Source organism: Neoarius graeffei, chromosome 8 (assembly GCF_027579695.1).
Source record: "Neoarius graeffei isolate fNeoGra1 chromosome 8, fNeoGra1.pri, whole genome shotgun sequence".
Lineage (NCBI taxonomy): Eukaryota > Metazoa > Chordata > Actinopteri > Siluriformes > Ariidae > Neoarius > Neoarius graeffei.
In genome coordinates, this window is record NC_083576.1 from 20,488,172 (window position 1) to 20,504,607 (window position 16,436).

General features: G+C 44.0%; 1 protein-coding gene across 1 annotated transcript in view; it reads left to right on the forward strand.

Annotated features, from left to right (window-relative positions):
• The first annotated feature begins 2,577 nt into the window (after positions 1-2,577).
• Positions 2,578-16,436, forward strand: part of fgfrl1a (fibroblast growth factor receptor like 1a) — an 85,857-nt gene continuing 71,998 nt past the window's right edge. Inside the window, exons 1-2 of the mRNA XM_060927395.1 lie at positions 2,578-3,018; positions 3,286-3,383. Of these exons, the coding sequence (XP_060783378.1) occupies positions 3,320-3,383 (64 nt within the window). The 5' untranslated portion in view covers positions 2,578-3,018; positions 3,286-3,319. The remainder of the gene's footprint in view (positions 3,019-3,285; positions 3,384-16,436) is intronic.

The window sequence follows — 16,436 nt, forward strand, 5'->3', positions numbered from 1 at the left end:
AGTCCAAAGACATGCAGGTTAGGTTAACTGGTGACTCTAAATTGACCGTAGGTGTGAATGTGAGTGTGAACGGTTGTCTGTGTCAGCCCTGTGATGACCTGGCGACTTGTCCAGGGTGTACCCTGCCTTTCGCCCGTAGTCAGCTGGGATAGGCTCCAGCTTGCCTGCGACCCTGTAGAAGGATAAATCGGCTAGAGATAATGAGATGAGATGAGATTGTGGATTTCTTAAGAAAAAAATATATTTAAACCATGGAGTCACACAACAGTGCAAAAGAAATACTATTTCTGAAGGATTTTAATCATAGTTACGTATAAAGTTAGAGTGTGGGGACAGGTACCACATGCTATTTTTCAGTGTTTTAGGTAGTTTTTATTAATCCTTACAATTATATATCTTAAATTTTACATCAGATCAATGTGCAGGACATTCTGCGTAATAAGGAAATTTTTATGTGCATTTATACATATAATTTTCTAGGGACAGGGCGGCACAGTGGTTAGCACTGTTGCCTCACAGCAAGAAGGTCCGGGTTCGAGCCCTGTGGCCAACGAGGGCCTTTCTGTGCGGAGTTTGCATGTTCTCGCCGTGTCCGCGTGGGTTTCCCCTACAGTCCAAAGACATGCAGGTGACTGTCTTAACTGGTGACTCTAAATTGACCGTAGGTGTGAATGTGAAGGTGTGTGAATGGTTGTGTGTCTATGTGTCAGCACTGTGATGACCTGGCGACTTGTCCAGGGTGTACCCCGCCTTTCGCCCGTAGTCAGCTGGGATAGGCTCCAGCTTGCCTGCGACCCTGTAGAACAGGATAAAGTGGCTAGAGATAATGAGATGAGATGAGATGAGATTTTCTACGGACAGGGCGGCACGGTGGTGTAGTGGTTAGCGCTGTCGCCTCACAGCAAGAAGGTCCGGGTTCGAGCCCCGTGGCCGGCGAAGGCCTTTCTGTGCAGAGTTTGCATGTTGTGTCCGTGTGGGTTTCCAAACTAAGAGGACTTATGTCAAAACATGATCTGGAAAAACTAATACATGCCTTCATCTCTAGTAGGGTTGATTACTGCAATGGCCTTTTCACAGGCCTGCCAAAAAAGACCATCAAACGACTTCAGCTGGTTCAAAATGCAGCAGCTAGGGTTCTCACACGAACAAAAAGAACAGAGCACATTACTCCAATTCTAAGGTCCCTTCACTGGCTTCCAGTAAGCTACAGAATTGACTTTAAAGTATTGCTGCTGGTGTACAAATCTCTAAATGGTACAGGGCCCAATTACCTCTCTGATATGTTGCAGCGGCCTAACCCAATCAGATCTACCAGATCGCAACAGAAAAATTTACTATTAAAACCAGTTGTTAAAACAAAGTGTGGTGAAGCAGCTTTTAGCTACTATGCAGTACAGCTATGGAACCAACTGCCAGAGGACATTAAAAATGCTCCTGCTGTTGGCAGCTTCAAATCTAGGTTAAAGACCAAGCTGTTCTCAGATGCTTTCTGTTAAATAATTAATATTTTACATTTTTTATAATCTTTACTTTCTCTGCATGTTTTAAATTTACTTTAACTTTATTCTATTTTATTCTGCTAGTTTCTTTTTCTTTCTTTTTTCTCCTTTTTCTTTTTGGCATTGTAATATTTTATTTCTACTATTGTTTAATTCTTATTATTTTCTTTTAATTCTTTTAATTAATTATTTTAGAATAAAGATACAATTATTTTATGTAATTTTATTTCTCTATTGTTTACTGTTTTTTTTTTTTTTTTACTTCTGTAAAGCAGGGCGGCACGGTGGTGTAGTGGTTAGCGCTGTCGCCTCACAGCAAGAAGGTCCTGGGTTCGAGCCCCGGGGCCGGCGAGGGCCTTTCTGTGTGGAGTTTGCATGTTCTCCCCGTGTCCGCGTGGGTTTCCTCCGGGTGCTCCGGTTTCCCCCACAGTCCAAAGACATGCAGGTTAGGTTAACTGGTGACTCTAAATTGACCGTAGGTGTGAATGTGAGTGTGAATGGTTGTCTGTGTCTATGTGTCAGCCCTGTGATGACCTGGCGACTTGTCCAGGGTGTACCCCGCCTTTCGCCCGTAGTCAGCTGGGATAGGCTCCAGCTTGCCTGCGACCCTGTAGAAGGATAAAGCGGCTAGAGATAATGAGATGAGATGAGACTTCTGTAAAGCACATTGAACTGCCATTGTGTATGAAATGTGCTATATAAATAAACTTGCCTTGCCTTGCCTTGGGTTTCCTCCGGGTGCTCCGGTTTCCCCTACAGTCCAAAGACATGCAGGTTAGGTTAACTGGTGACTCTAAATTGACCGTAGGTGTGAATGGTCGTGTGTCTGTGTGTCAGCCCTGTGATGACTTGGCTTATAAATAAGCTTTTCTAAGTGGAATAATGGCTTCTTGACTTTGTAGTGCGTCATATTTCCAGTAGGAAGTGATTTGGGATGCGGCCATACTCTACTATCTACTATAAATAACGTGTTTATAAATCGCAGCGCTCTGATTGGTTCAAAGTTGGCCGCGGGGCGGAGCGTCGCGCGGACTTTACAATGCTGTGTGACGGGAGAGCTCGTGCTGCTGCAGGGCTGAATAAGCAGTTAACGGTAAGTGGAGTGAGGGAGAGGAGTTCAGTGTTTACTCTCACTGGGCGCTAGTTAGTTAGTGGCTGGTTAGCTGGTTAGTTAGGGGGAGTGTGGTTACCTCAGTTGTAAGGTTTGTGAGGAGCAGACGGAGGGGAAGTTGGAGGAATTTCGCCAGAGCGCTTGTAGCCTGAGGTGGCACCGCGCGCGCGAGACTGACAGCCGAAAGTATCAGAGTGTGGTTCATTAAAATAGTGCTAAGTGTTTGTTCAGTTGGTGCGCATGCGCAGAAAAGAACTCTCTCAACAACTTTGGATTAATTTTTTTTTTTTTTTAAACTTGGATTTTGGATACTTCTGGCAATAAATACTCAATAGACCAAACTTTATTTGCCTGGAAAGATGTGAACCTGAGATTTTATCAGCACTGAGTGAGTTTTCTCAACACTTGGTAAGGTTTTTTTATTTTTTTATTTCTCCCCCTGACAGACATGTGTGTGTGTATATAAAAAAAATATATATTTTTTTCCATTAGAAACTCTAGTTTTTCTTGTAGGTGTATCTTTTCTCCAGTTCTGTAATTCTTCTGTTATAACACCACTATAATATTGTTACAGATGTTTAAAAACCATGGCATCTTGATCTGTACATCTGCTCTGTACATTAACAAAAGGATTTTCTTCCCTCACTGAAAGTACGTTCATGCTTTTTCACGCAGATTCAAGAAACCCGAGGCCTTTCCGACAGACGTCATGGAGCTTCTGTGGATTGTTCTTGCTCTTTTTGATATTATTTACATGACAAATTGTGCCCGAGGTCAGTAGAAAGTCTCCGTCATCTTGCCTCAATCATTATAATGGGTGGATAAGGATATCTAGAAACAGGACTTCACAAAAACCCAGAGACGACCGATTATAAAACATTTCACGTGATCAGATTTGGGCTTTCTTAAATTCATAAATACGAAACCAAGCGTATGTTCAAGTGTTACGTTGTAAATAGTCACACGCTGGAACGTTTAACGCCATTTCGGTACACGTTGTAGTGTATTCCAGTTGGGTTTCTGAGATAACACAGTGTGAACCTGTTGAGCATTTGAAGTACTGTTGAGTACAGACGAACTGAAAATTCTGGAAAGGAGAAATATTCTGACACTGACCAGACTAAAATACTAAATACTTCTTCAACGTGAGAAGGTGGCTTCAGTAAAATGAAGCCTTCTTCATTCGTAATACAACAAAACCCGGTTCTTACCATTTCTTAAATCCTTAAAGAATTTTGCTTTTATGTTTACTTCCTGTTACTAATAGTCTAAACTGGCTTTCCTGAAAAGCGAATAATTGTGCTTTAGAGTCAAGCAGACCAGAACGACAATATATTTCCTGTCCCTCTTCTACCTCTGTGAGTTCACTACATTGAAATTCAGCCATGCAGGTTTCCTTGAACCTGCCTCTGGAGTTCAAGACCAGGTTTGGAGCTGTGAGGCCTTCAAAAGCCGCCACTGGCTTTGTCTCACAGAATGCGATCCTCTCACATTAGCCGGTCTCTGGCCTTCCCTTTTTTTTTTTTTTTTTTGTCCTGCCTGGAACGAGCCATCATTTCCATTCAGTGGTAGCTGAATGCAGGCCCAGGCTGCTGATGGGGAGATAGCACAGCTCAGTGACTCCACTCCATCAGGGATGCAGGTGAAGCGTGAGCAGCCGAGTCTCTTTCTCTCTCTCTCCCCCCTTTTTTTCTTTTTTTTTGTCCTTAGCATACGTCTGAGACTCAACAGCCTGTCGCCGAGACTGGAAGAGGAACGACGGAGGAGTGAGGAAGGAGGGGGAGGCCAGAGGGAAAGGGCAGAAAGGGAGAGAATCTGAGCAGATCGCATCTGTGTCCCAGAACAATATGGCATTCACAGTCACAGGACCACAGTCTTCACAGAGTTGCATCTCCTAAAGTAAACAAAAATGTCACAAGCGATGTGATTAGATTAAGCAGTTGTTTGTTTGCCACAAGGTTTGGACAGATAGGGTTGTAAATCAGCAGTGGCTTGTTGCCTTGATCGTATCGGAGCACGTACCTGTAGGCACGTTTGATATGTTGCACTTGATATGGAGAAGGGAAAAGCACTAAACAGACAAAAGTCTGTCTGTTTATCAGTTCAAGCGCCAGCCAAATGGTGGCCATGATGCCCTGGGGATCAGATGTTAGAAACTGGATGTTCTTGTAATCTCGTGTGATTTGATACTTCAGCTTCATAACTTTCACAAATTCTCACGTTGTCAAACAGTGGATTTCACGAGGAGGTATTTCCATTTCTATTCGCAAGCTATTTATTGATCTGGTCCAGTGAAGAAGTTACACTCACCGGCCACTTTATAGGAACTTGTTCTTGATTCTAAGATTCCTGTTCTTGGCTGGCAGGACTGGAACCCAGTGTGGTTTTCTGCTCACCATGGTTGTAAAGAGTTGCTATGAGTGATTATATCCTTCCTGGCAGCTCGAACCAATCTGGCCGTTTTCCTCTGACCGCTCTTATCAGCAAGGCTTTCGTTTCCACCCACAGAACTGTCACTCACTCATTCGGTGTTTTTTGTTTTTTGCACCATTCTGTCTGTGTCAACTCGACAGACTGCTGTGTGCGAAAACCCCAGAAGATCAGCAGTTTCTTGTTGAAATACTCAAACCAGTCCCATCTGGCTCAAACCAACACCCATGCCACAGCGAAAGTCAAAAATAGAGATCACAATTTTTCCCATTCTGATGTTTGAAGTGAACATTAACTGAAGCTCTTGATTTATACCTGCATGATTTAATGCGTTGTGCTGCCGTCAAGGGATCGGCTGATTAGAGAACTGCATAACACGGCAGGTGGATGGGTTGGGCGTTTTTAATAAAGTGGCCAGTGAGTGTACGTTAAGCCTATATGCAGTAGAACAGTTCTCATACTGTAGAGACGGACAGTTGACTAGCTCGGGCACTCGGGAGAAACCGATTTAGTTTTTTTTTAGGGCCCGTTTACACGAGGACGCTGTCGGGTAAAAACGACTAAATATTTTATCGGAAGTGCCTTTCGTCTACACGGGGACGGCGTTTCCGAGGCTGAAAAATGGAAAAAATTGAAAACGCCTTCCAGAGTGGATAAGTTAAAAACAGCCCCCGTTGCATATCCGTCTAAACTACCCAATACGTGAAACTCTGCTCGGATCTGCTCACGTCGGGTACGCGTTTACGTCATACATATGTCATATACTGTACATGCCAGCCCGGGAAGTAAGAAAGTAAGTAAAAAAGTAAGAGCATGTCTGATTACATCGATCCAACGGACCTTCAAGCTGCTCTGGCAGCTTTAATAAACGTCCAGGAGTCCTTCGAACATCTATACCGAATCTGCACATATACCGTTAATGAACAGAGGCGGGTATAGTATGCTCTTACTCTTTTACTTACTTTCTTACTTACCATAGCCAGAGTAGTCAAAGTTTTTGCGGTGCAGATCAGACAAGACGGAAGACGTTGCGCATGCGTGCAGACATAGCGGAGGTCTTTCACAGCACCGCCTGGCATGCACATCCAATTGAATTCCACACATTTGTGCGTCACCGTATAGACACCGATTTCCTCCTTGAAAACGGTCGTGTAGACGCGGAAAAAAGTGAGAACGAAAACGAACTTTTGCGTTTTTGTTTCAGACCGTCTCCGTGTAAAGTGGGCCTTAATTGATGGTTCATGGATAAGAAAGAGTTAAAAAAAAAAAAAAAAAAAACTGTACGGCTTATTATAAAAGCGTGTTCGTTTGGCATGTTCTTGAGTTATATTGAATCTTGCTTTTTATCTTTGTTGTAATTATAGTGTGAGCTCATCGTTTTGAATCCCGCCGCTTGTTGCACTACACATCTCGCCCAAGGCATAATCTGGTTGACTGTAAAATGAGTTTTGCTCAATTACTAGATTAATTAGCGCTAAGGTCAGTGGCAGTGGGCTTCGGAGCAGCGAGAGAACAGTGGTTAAGATGTGAAGGTTGTGAGTTCAAATCCCAGCATAACGCAATGCTATTATGTAACATTAACTACTGTACCACTTTTTTAACCTAGCCAATGGACTCGTGAAATCTCTTCTCATTAATTCTCTTTAGAACGTACAGTACTAAAATACAATAGTGGACAAATTTACTTATATGTCGCTCGCCTACCAGGCAAGTGAAAAAAATCATCACCTAGTTGGCTTGGTTGCTTAGTGAAAACAAACACTTGTACTGTCAAGCACTGTTGCCAAGATTTTGATTAAATCATTCATTCTTCTTTTTTTTTTGTAGCTGCTACACGAACACTGATGCAGATCATTTCGTCAGATGACTAACATTTTCCGTTTGCTTGCGGAAGTGCGGTTTGCTCTCGGCTCCCGTACAGGCTCACGGAAAAGTTCAGCTTACGCAATGCTTCCGGGCTGGAGCATCTTCAGGCAAGACAAATTACACACTGGCTCCATCCACTCACTATTCCTGCTAGCGTGAGTTTGTGTGTGCAGTGTGTATCCAAATCCCAACTGAGTCATGTTTTTGCAAACATGCCAGAAGCATGTTTAAAAGTCCCACATGGAATTTAAGCAATTTGTTCACACAGCAATAAACCGAGCATCATTTTTGAGGCAAAGTTTTGAAGGCAAGAGAAGTTTAGAAATGTTTGTTTCTTTGGGATTTTAATCAAGCTAAGCTTGCTTGTGTTGTGACCTCTCGAATCATTTAAGGCCCGGTTTCTATTCAGAATACGAGACGAAACGTGTCGTGATTAATCTTCTCCAAACAAAAAGAGCCGAGGGCAGAGGTGAGAAACGGAAAGAGACATTTCGAGCACGTTCGAAGGCACCAGTTGTTTTGTTTACAGTGATCTCGACCACCCTCGAAGCAGATCATTTAAGGAGATGCAAATCACAGGCTTAGCAAAGCACTCAGTCAAATAAATAAAGGTTCAGCCATGTAAAACGCGCTCAAATGCGACGGACAAAAAAGAAATCACAAAAACTGGAAACGAATGAATAAATCGAGTCAAAAAGGTGAGAGCTAGACATTTGTTCGCCCCCTGTTTCCAACCTCTCGCTTTCCCTCCCTCTTCCTCTCCCCTCTTTCTCTCCGCTCGACTGTTTATCGCCAGTGAAAAGCCAGGGGGAAGTTCATTTAAGCGTGTTTAAGAAACACGGTGTCACACTTGGCAGCCCTCATTTATCTCCAGAGCTTTACTTTAAGGTTTTAGGTTTGTCAAAACAACGTGATCTCGAAAGCTGACTATTAAGGTTTGCGCTTTACATTTTTCACTTCTCGTCCGACGTAGCAGCGACGTGTCTCAGTCTGTTAACGTAACACACTACAGAACCTTACTCTAGTTATGGTGAAAGGAGAGATTTGTCATTAGAAATTCACTGGTAATAATGAAGAAAGGAAAGAAAATGTAGCCTTGAAATAATACTGCCTTAACTACAGATTTCAAAACAATTTTTATTTTTGATAAGAGTGCACTAGGAGTGGTAATGTGTCTCGCAACACTAAGCATGAAGGAAATCACTGCTGTATAATGTAAACGAGCGAGTGAGGGTGTATTCAGACCAGGAGAGTTCGATAGTTCGCTTGCTGTGGTCCGAACCAAATGTTTTTTTTATTTTTTCATTTTGGTGCGGTTCGCTTTCACACTGTACATTTTAGTAAGCGGACCAAAATCTGTCAACAAAGCCACGCCTCAATTATATTTTGACCCCAGAATAGTAATCCAGGTCATCGTAATAGACGAATTTCTTTTTTGCGTCGCTAGTACCGCCACTTTTTGAAAGAACATCCCTGATTTTAATGTAGGTCTGACGGAGTTTCTTCACTTTTAGCCGACATTGTTCTGGGGAGCGCGTGAACCCCTTCTCCTTCATTTTCTCACCGAATACAGCAAACACGTCGGCATTTTTGTGTGTTCTCTCCAAAAGCTCAGATGTGTGGACATCTGCCCATATAGCCCAGGAGTAATAGGGTTATACCCGGAACAAATTAGTAACAAGCTGAAAATTTCAGAATATGTTCAGAATACCTCTAGGAATAACATCCTAAAAGTCCCCGGAAATCCCCCTTGTGCTCTCTGAGAAATTCAAGATGGCGTCCAAAATGGCCACCAAATGGAGATCTGCCCATATCTCCGGCCCAAAACAAAATATTAATGCAATTAAAAGGTCAGAATATATGTTTTGTAGGGTAGGAGAGTAAATTCCAACATGTGTGTATTAATTACATTGTGTATTAACATTATATAATAACAATGTACACATTATTATAACAGTATATTTGTGTATAATGTGGATCCATTGGGGCGGCACGGTGGTGTAGTGGTTAGCGCTGTCGCCTCACAGCAAGAAGGTCCTGGGTTCGAGCCCCGGGGCCGGCGAGGGCCTTTCTGTGCGGAGTTTGCATGTTCTCCCCGTGTCCGCGTGGGTTTCCTCCGGGTGCTCCGGTTTCCCCCACAGTCCAAAGACATGCAGGTTAGGTTAACTGGTGACTCTAAATTGACCGTAGGTGTGAATGTGAGTGTGAATGGTTGTCTGTGTCTATGTGTCAGCCCTGTGATGACCTGGCGACTTGTCCAGGGTGTACCCCGCCTTTCGCCCGTAGTCAGCTGGGATAGGCTCCAGCTTGCCTGCGACCCTGTAGAAGGATAAAGCGGCTAGAGATAATGTGATGTGATGTGTGATGTGTGGATCCATTGGTTACTCGTTCACTCCGTATCATCTTATTCTGTTCACAAAACAACAAACACAATTACTAGGCGTTGGAGCACTTATTTTCGTTAATATTAATTAAAGTAAATTGGTGGTGTAAAATGAAAAATGGCATGTTAAAAGGTCATGCTGAGTTCAGTCATTTTTAAAAGGTCATGCTGAGTTTAGTCATTTTTTGTCCGAACACACTGGCATTGCTAGTAGTAAAGACTGGCGCTAGAAACTCGAAGATTAATTTTTTTCCACCCTTAAACAAGCTTGAATAAATTCCCTACTTCATTGATGGTACAACAAAGGTCCAAGCATTACAACTGAGGCACTGAGAAGTGTTTAAGTCTACTCATTGAGAGCTTTTATTGAGGCAGACCTTTTTGTCATGAAAGTCACCGGAATGTTGAAGAAGTGTACTGAAACAGCTTGCCATTGTAGTTTTAGAAGATAGAGTTCTCAAATTTAATTTCCCTTTAATATTTTATCAAAGCTTAAAGATGCACTAAATATTAAGGAAATTGATGTCTAATTGTTGTCTTACATTATGTTCATGTATGTAGGTAGCCTACTAAGCTAATCTGTCAACCATCAAATTCCATGTAATTTCCACATTAATGACCTTGTAATCTTGGTTAATTTTAATTTTAACAGTGTGACAATGGTGAATTTGCATTGCTTGTATGAGAGAACATATAATTTAACATTTTAATTGCATTTATATTATGTTTTATCCCTGAGATATTGAAAAATCTCCAATCGGCGGCCATTTTGGACGCCATCTTGAATTTCTCAGACAGCACAAGGTGGATTCCCGGGGACTTTTAGTATGTTATTCCTAAGGGTATTCCGAACATATTCTGAAAAATTCAGCTTGTTACTAATTTGTTCCGGGTTGGACTCAATTTTGAGCTAATGCTCTTGGGCTAATATATCCACAAGGGTACGCGTTTCTTCCTCGGCCCACGTTTGCCCCCTACTCATTTTTTGTACTCGCCTACCACTGGTGACTGAATGACTGTACCACAGTGTTTGCACTTTGCGGTGGAGTGTCAAGACTCTGTTTCCCATAATGCTCGACAAACGACGGAAGCTCCCGAGGTACAAAAAAGCAAAACTGTCAGATTAGGTCCGGTCTGCTTTCACACCTCCAAAAGATCCGCGCCAGGGTTCCTTTGGTCCGGACCGAGTCCGACCTTGCAGCTCGGTCTCGGTCTGCTTGTTTGGTCCGGACCAGAGTTCGGTGGTTTGTATTCAGACCAACCCAAAAGGTCCGGACCAAGGGAAATTTGGGTCGTTTGGTCCGGACCAAACAACGTAGGTGTGAATACGCCCTGAAAGTCGAGCGTGTCAGGATCCCCCAGAAGGAATAGGAAGTCGAGAGAAAACTGTGAAACTCCGTTCCGCTGAGGAAGGCAATAGGAAGAGCCGTTGTTAAGTGAACCCAATAAAGCAGTCATAGAGAGGCCAAATGCTGTTTACATAAGGGCTATGTTTGTGGCACCTACTCTCATTAGCAATAGACTGCAAGGGACATTCTTCAGTAATGAAGCGGAAAAACATTAACAGATAGAAATCTGGCTTGTTACACCGAGGTACACATGTTCCCGTGAAGCACCGTGAAAGCCCAAACCGCTGCAGATGGACCAGATAAGACGATGAAGATTACGACTTTGGGAAGTTATTTGGAATAAATGTAATTATAGGCCGTGTAGAGCTTTAAGCAGCCATTAAAAGAGAGTCCGAGTGGAAGTGATAGGAGGAGAAGCATATGGTGGCTCTTTTGATGGCCGACGGCGGTCCGTCAGGTCTTGTGAACAGATGAAGGCTTCCTCCACCGGCCTCGTTGCCTCGTGATGGCACAATGCTGGTACAGGATCACGTTGCTCGGTAGGGGAGGTTCTCTCGCAGCAAAAAGACGGACCGCTCTACAAAATATTTGTCGAAATAATTTTCAGAAAGAGGAGCACTGGTGCAACACACACCGTGACGGAGATGCTGTTATTCTTGGTTATAGCAAGGCTTCATGTCGTGAGAAAGTAAAGTGAAGCATAGCTCGTGTTCAATAAATGGACAAATAAGCAGACGAGAGAATAAATAATAACCCGCAAATTACTGTAAATAAATGACTGGATAATAAAAAGAATAAAGAAGTATAATTGAAAATGAATACATAAATAAGCGAACGATCAAAATAAAACTCTACAGGCCAAAGCGTTTCCATATGAGCATTTGTAGAGTTTTTGAGCTGCTGAGAATCGTTTCTCAGCTCTCCCAACGTTCCTGTCCTTTCTTTACAAGCGCACAGGAATCGCTGTTAAGCCCTGACGCGTCAATGGCTCATTGTCGTGGGCTGGTGGTCTGTGTTTGGCCAGTCCTCTGCAGAAAAGGTCATAGGTCAGAGCAGACAACCAGAGAGTGGGCCAGGTTAGGTCACATGCCTGACCCCTCACCAGAGGTCTTACAATAACATGTCAGATCTCCTCTGGTGTACGCCTGCGCGTCCTGGTTTTCGAGATCGACGTGTTCCTTCCTCGCTCTTTGGCGTCCTCCTCCCGCCCCTGCTTTCCCAGCTGTTCTTTTGGGTGAGATACAAATGAGATGTTGAAAAGTCATCATCCACCTGGAGACAGCTTTTCTTGTTTTCTTTGGGATTTGGCATGTCGGTTTGTGTCGGGGCCTGCTCGCTTCCAGCAGCTGTGTATATGTCATGTGTTGGTGGAGCGCTCAGCAGCGAGGGAGAGAATGCCACACCAGCCTCAAACAAAACAAGGCATGCACATGATTGATGGTCTTTACCTCTTGTGCTTGCTTCCCCCTTAATGGGGAAGCAAGACTTGTTGACACACAGTCTTTCAGAAAAGGGTTTGTTTTGTTTTTTTTTTAAAAAGAAGAAAAGCTTTGCACATCAAGGTCTGAAAATTCACAGCGGTTAACACAGATCGGCGTTCATGAAAAGTTGCAGTTGGGGAGTTATCAGTCACAGCTTTTCTTACAAACTCTGTTACAATGGGGAATTTTGGATCGGATGGGATTTGGACTCAACTTATATGACTTCCAGGCCTCTTCTGGAAGATATATGTACTCTCTCCCACGTTACAAGGACTTTGACAACGTGTCGATGTATCATCGTGAAATCATGTCAGTCCGTTATATAAAAACGTCAGTTCTGGTTTTATTTAATCGAGACACAAACACAGCTGTGAGCTGCCGTAGTGAGCGAAGGTTCTAGTAAATCTCACACAATAGAAAAGTGCTATCTTGCTATCGATATTTGCTATCTGGGCTGCACTCTGCAGGTATTTTCTGGTGACATTAGCAACACGACATGGCGACTTTCATCTTGAAAATAAACAGCAAGTGCGATGCGGATTCGGGAAAAGAAGTCGGCTAAACGCGTCAGAAACAGGATTGTGGATTAACGTAGTAAGGAGAGACTTAGATTACTTAAAACAGAACGCTTAAGCCTAGGTCACAACCGGACGTACGATTTTTTGGCCGTGCGATTTTTGGCGTTTCCCAAATCGCTGCGTTTTTTTTGTTCGTGGAGAAAGACGCACGTTGGCCGTAAGTTTGTCTTGCAACCTGAAAAAAACGTAAGCGCCCGTAGAGTTTGTTTGACATGACAAAGAACCTCTGCGGCCGGTCTGCGGCTCGAAAATCAGCACGTCACACGCGCGCCCTCCGTGCGTTTTTTGCACGTAGACCGGCCGTAGGAGCACGTACGGCCGGTTGTGACCGAGGCTATAGCTTTAATGTACCTGTAAACGTTCGGGCCAAAAGCGAGTTAGGTGAAGTCACTCTTCACACTTTGTTATACTCTTTATAGATTTATTCTGTAAAGCTACGGTTCTCAAAGCAGGATGCTGGACGCTAGGGGTCCAGTAGTGTTAATCTCACAACACTGTGTATTCTATTTATTATTAAGTTGAATTCAATTAATTCAGCTTGAAACTCATCTCATTATCTCTAGCCGCTTTATCCTGTTCTACAGGGTCGCAGGCAAGCTGGAGCCTATCCCAGCTGACTACGGGCGAAAGGCGGGGTACACCCTGGACAAGTCGCCAGGTCATCACAGGGCTGACACAGAGACACAGACAACCATTCACACTCACATTCACACCTACGGTCAATTTAGAGTCACCAGTTAACCTAACCTGCATGTCTTTGGACTGTGGGGGAAACCGGAGCACCCGGAGGAAACCCACGCGGACACGGGGAGAACATGCAAACTCCGCACAGAAAGGCCTTCGTCGGCCACGGGGCTCAAACCCGGACCCTCTTGCTGTGAGGCGACAGCGCTAACCACTACACCACCGTGCCGCCCAGCTTGAAACTGATAACAGTTAATAAACTAATAGCAGAGAAACTAATGAGAGAGAGCGTGCGTGTTCTGTGAGTGGAATGTTCAGGAATAATAACCTCTATGGCTCTCGTAAACAGCCAAAATGTACTTAGGGAGTTCATTGATTTATTATTTTTACAGTTAAATGTAAATACAGTATGTACATGTTTTAGATTTAAATTTGCTCATTTGGTTGATGCTTTTTATCCCCCACTGGCCAAAAGGCCCGAAAGGAGATTATGTCGTGGTGATGTCCGTCCGTCCCGGGAAGGGTACTCACCTTCTGGAATCAACTCCTCTCACAGTTCTTGGAGGAATTTCACGAAACTTGACAGGATTCTTTGCTATATGTCAGTAATACGCATATTGCAATTTCGTTCAATTCAGTCGCATTTTACCAGAGTTATAGCATAGTTGCCAGCGTGGGGGGAGGGGTGATATTGTGCTCTCAGAGCACTCTTGGGGTCCCCTCCCCTCCCCCCAAAAAAAGCAAGATGATTCAATTGAGCAGTTGAGGATGAAAATGATTGCTCAGTAACCCAGCCATGGCAGTTTGGCGGTGTTTGGATTTAAACTCGCAACCTTCTGGTTAGTAACCCCTGAGCCTCCAGTTCATTTTGACCCCGTGTGTTGATTTTTCAATCCCAGCCCGAGGCTTCACTGCGTATCAGAGATGAGCGCAGCAGCACGTTTCTGACACTGCCACAGAATTCATAGCAATTTTCGGTGGCACTGGAGAATCTTTTGAACGGATTTGTCAAATGAAGATTTTCCAATTCATTGGACACTTGTTCTTGATTCTAAGATTCCTGTTCTTGGCTGGCAGGACTGGAACCCAATGTGGTCTTCTGCCGTTGCATGCCGAGATGCTTTTCTGCTCACCACGGTTGTAAAGAGCTGCTAGGAGTTGCGATATCCTTCCTGGCAGCTCGAAGCAATCTGGCCGTTTTCCTCTGACCTCGCTTATCAACGAGGCGTTTCCACCCACTCGGTGTTTTTTGTTTTTCGCACCATTCTGTCTGTGTAAACTCTAGAGACCATTGTGGGTGAAAACCCCGAGGAGATCAGCAGGTTTGAAATACTCAGACCAGTCCATTAGGCACCACAGTGAAAGTCACACTTTGAGATCACAATTTTTTCCATTCTGACGTTTGAAGTGAACTTTAACTGAAACGCTTGATCCGCACGATTTGATGCATCGTGCTGCCGTCAAAGGATCGGCTGATTTATAGAACTGTATAACACAGCAGGTGGATGGGTTGGGTGTTCCTAATAAAGTAGTCGGTGAGTGTACGGTTAGGTATATACACCACAGCAAAACATTCTACAGGCTTGTGCCTCACCTCTGTAATTCAGAAGTGCAGTATTTCAGGTTCTTGTAGAAGCCTCGTTCATTTTTTTTTTTTTAGACTTCTGGAAACATAAACCAACGGTATCGGCTCCAGACTGTTACGTTGTAGAAGCAGCGCTTGTGCTATGCTCTCTCGGCTATTTGCACAACGTTTTTAGGCCTATTGGGAATGTAACCTACTGCCCCTGGTAATGCCGTGTTGTCTTTTTGTTCTATAAACATCATGATCTAGTCATCCATTCCAGGCATATCCTTTTGAAGGCCATAGCATCTCTGTACATCCTCAGAATACATGCATACATAGCAACGTTGATTGACCTTAATCATCTGGTGGAGATTTCCACGGCATTGCAAAACAGAGGGTTGAAACCACTTTTCTGCATGCCAGGTGTTTTTCGTTTTTCATGGATGCATACGTGTTAACAACGCCAAGCCACCTGTTTGTAATTGTTTTAATGGTGTCTCTTTTTTTTTTTTTGTAATGCTTTTTATGTTGAATAGTTCAAAATCAGGAATTGTTTGTTTGTTTGTTTGTTCTCAGTACTGGTAATGGTGTGGCGCGGTGAACCTCGACCGTCTGTGGCTTCTCAGTTTTTCGTCTGTCGTCCCATTGAAAAGGATAGCCAGCTGTTGAGGTCACAGCCCAGCAGTTGGAATGTGTAAAGTGTGTGAGAGTTGTGGGAGTGGCTCGGGCCCCTGGGAATCCGACACGATGGCAAGCATGAGTGTGAGAGCCGCATAGTTCTGGCACTGGATCAGCTTTACCAGTCCACAAACACGGAGCTTATACTTTGGCCATGGGAAACACACACCACACAAATGGCATCCGCAGAAATCGTGCAGTCCTGTCTGTCCTCCAGTGCCGGGAAAGAAAGTTCTGGAATGAATGCGCTTGCACCTGTGGGAGTCCTCATCTGCTGCTGGCTCAAGTATGTCTCTCATCCCCATGAAAGATCTGGCCTGACATGAGATGAGCTCTGTGCTAACACGTGCCTTTGTCAATTATGCAACCTCAACTTCATCGTCCACTAAAGCACAACTATATAGGCTTTTTACACAACAGGCTTTGGTCTAAACGGGGGAACAGGGGCGCTGCGCCCTCTTACGCTCGGCGTGCGCCCCCTTACCGACTCCGTGAAAACATCCCAGCAACACTACGTGACAATGTGTCTGATCATCAAATACGTTATAATTGCTCCAAAAATATTCCAATCATAGTAGATACACCGCCAGACGGTGCAAAAACAATCCGAATTGGCGTTTTCCAGACTGAGGCGCCATGTTGTTTAGTTGTTTACTTGTCGCGGCTGCTCTCGCAAGATTTGACATGGGTTACATACAAGGTCAGCTGACTTGTAGAGCGAGATTTCTCGAGACTGAATGACCTTTCACCCACCGGCGCGGGAGCTTTTGACAGAAGTAGTTCGCGAGTTGTTTTTGTTGACACTTGGGC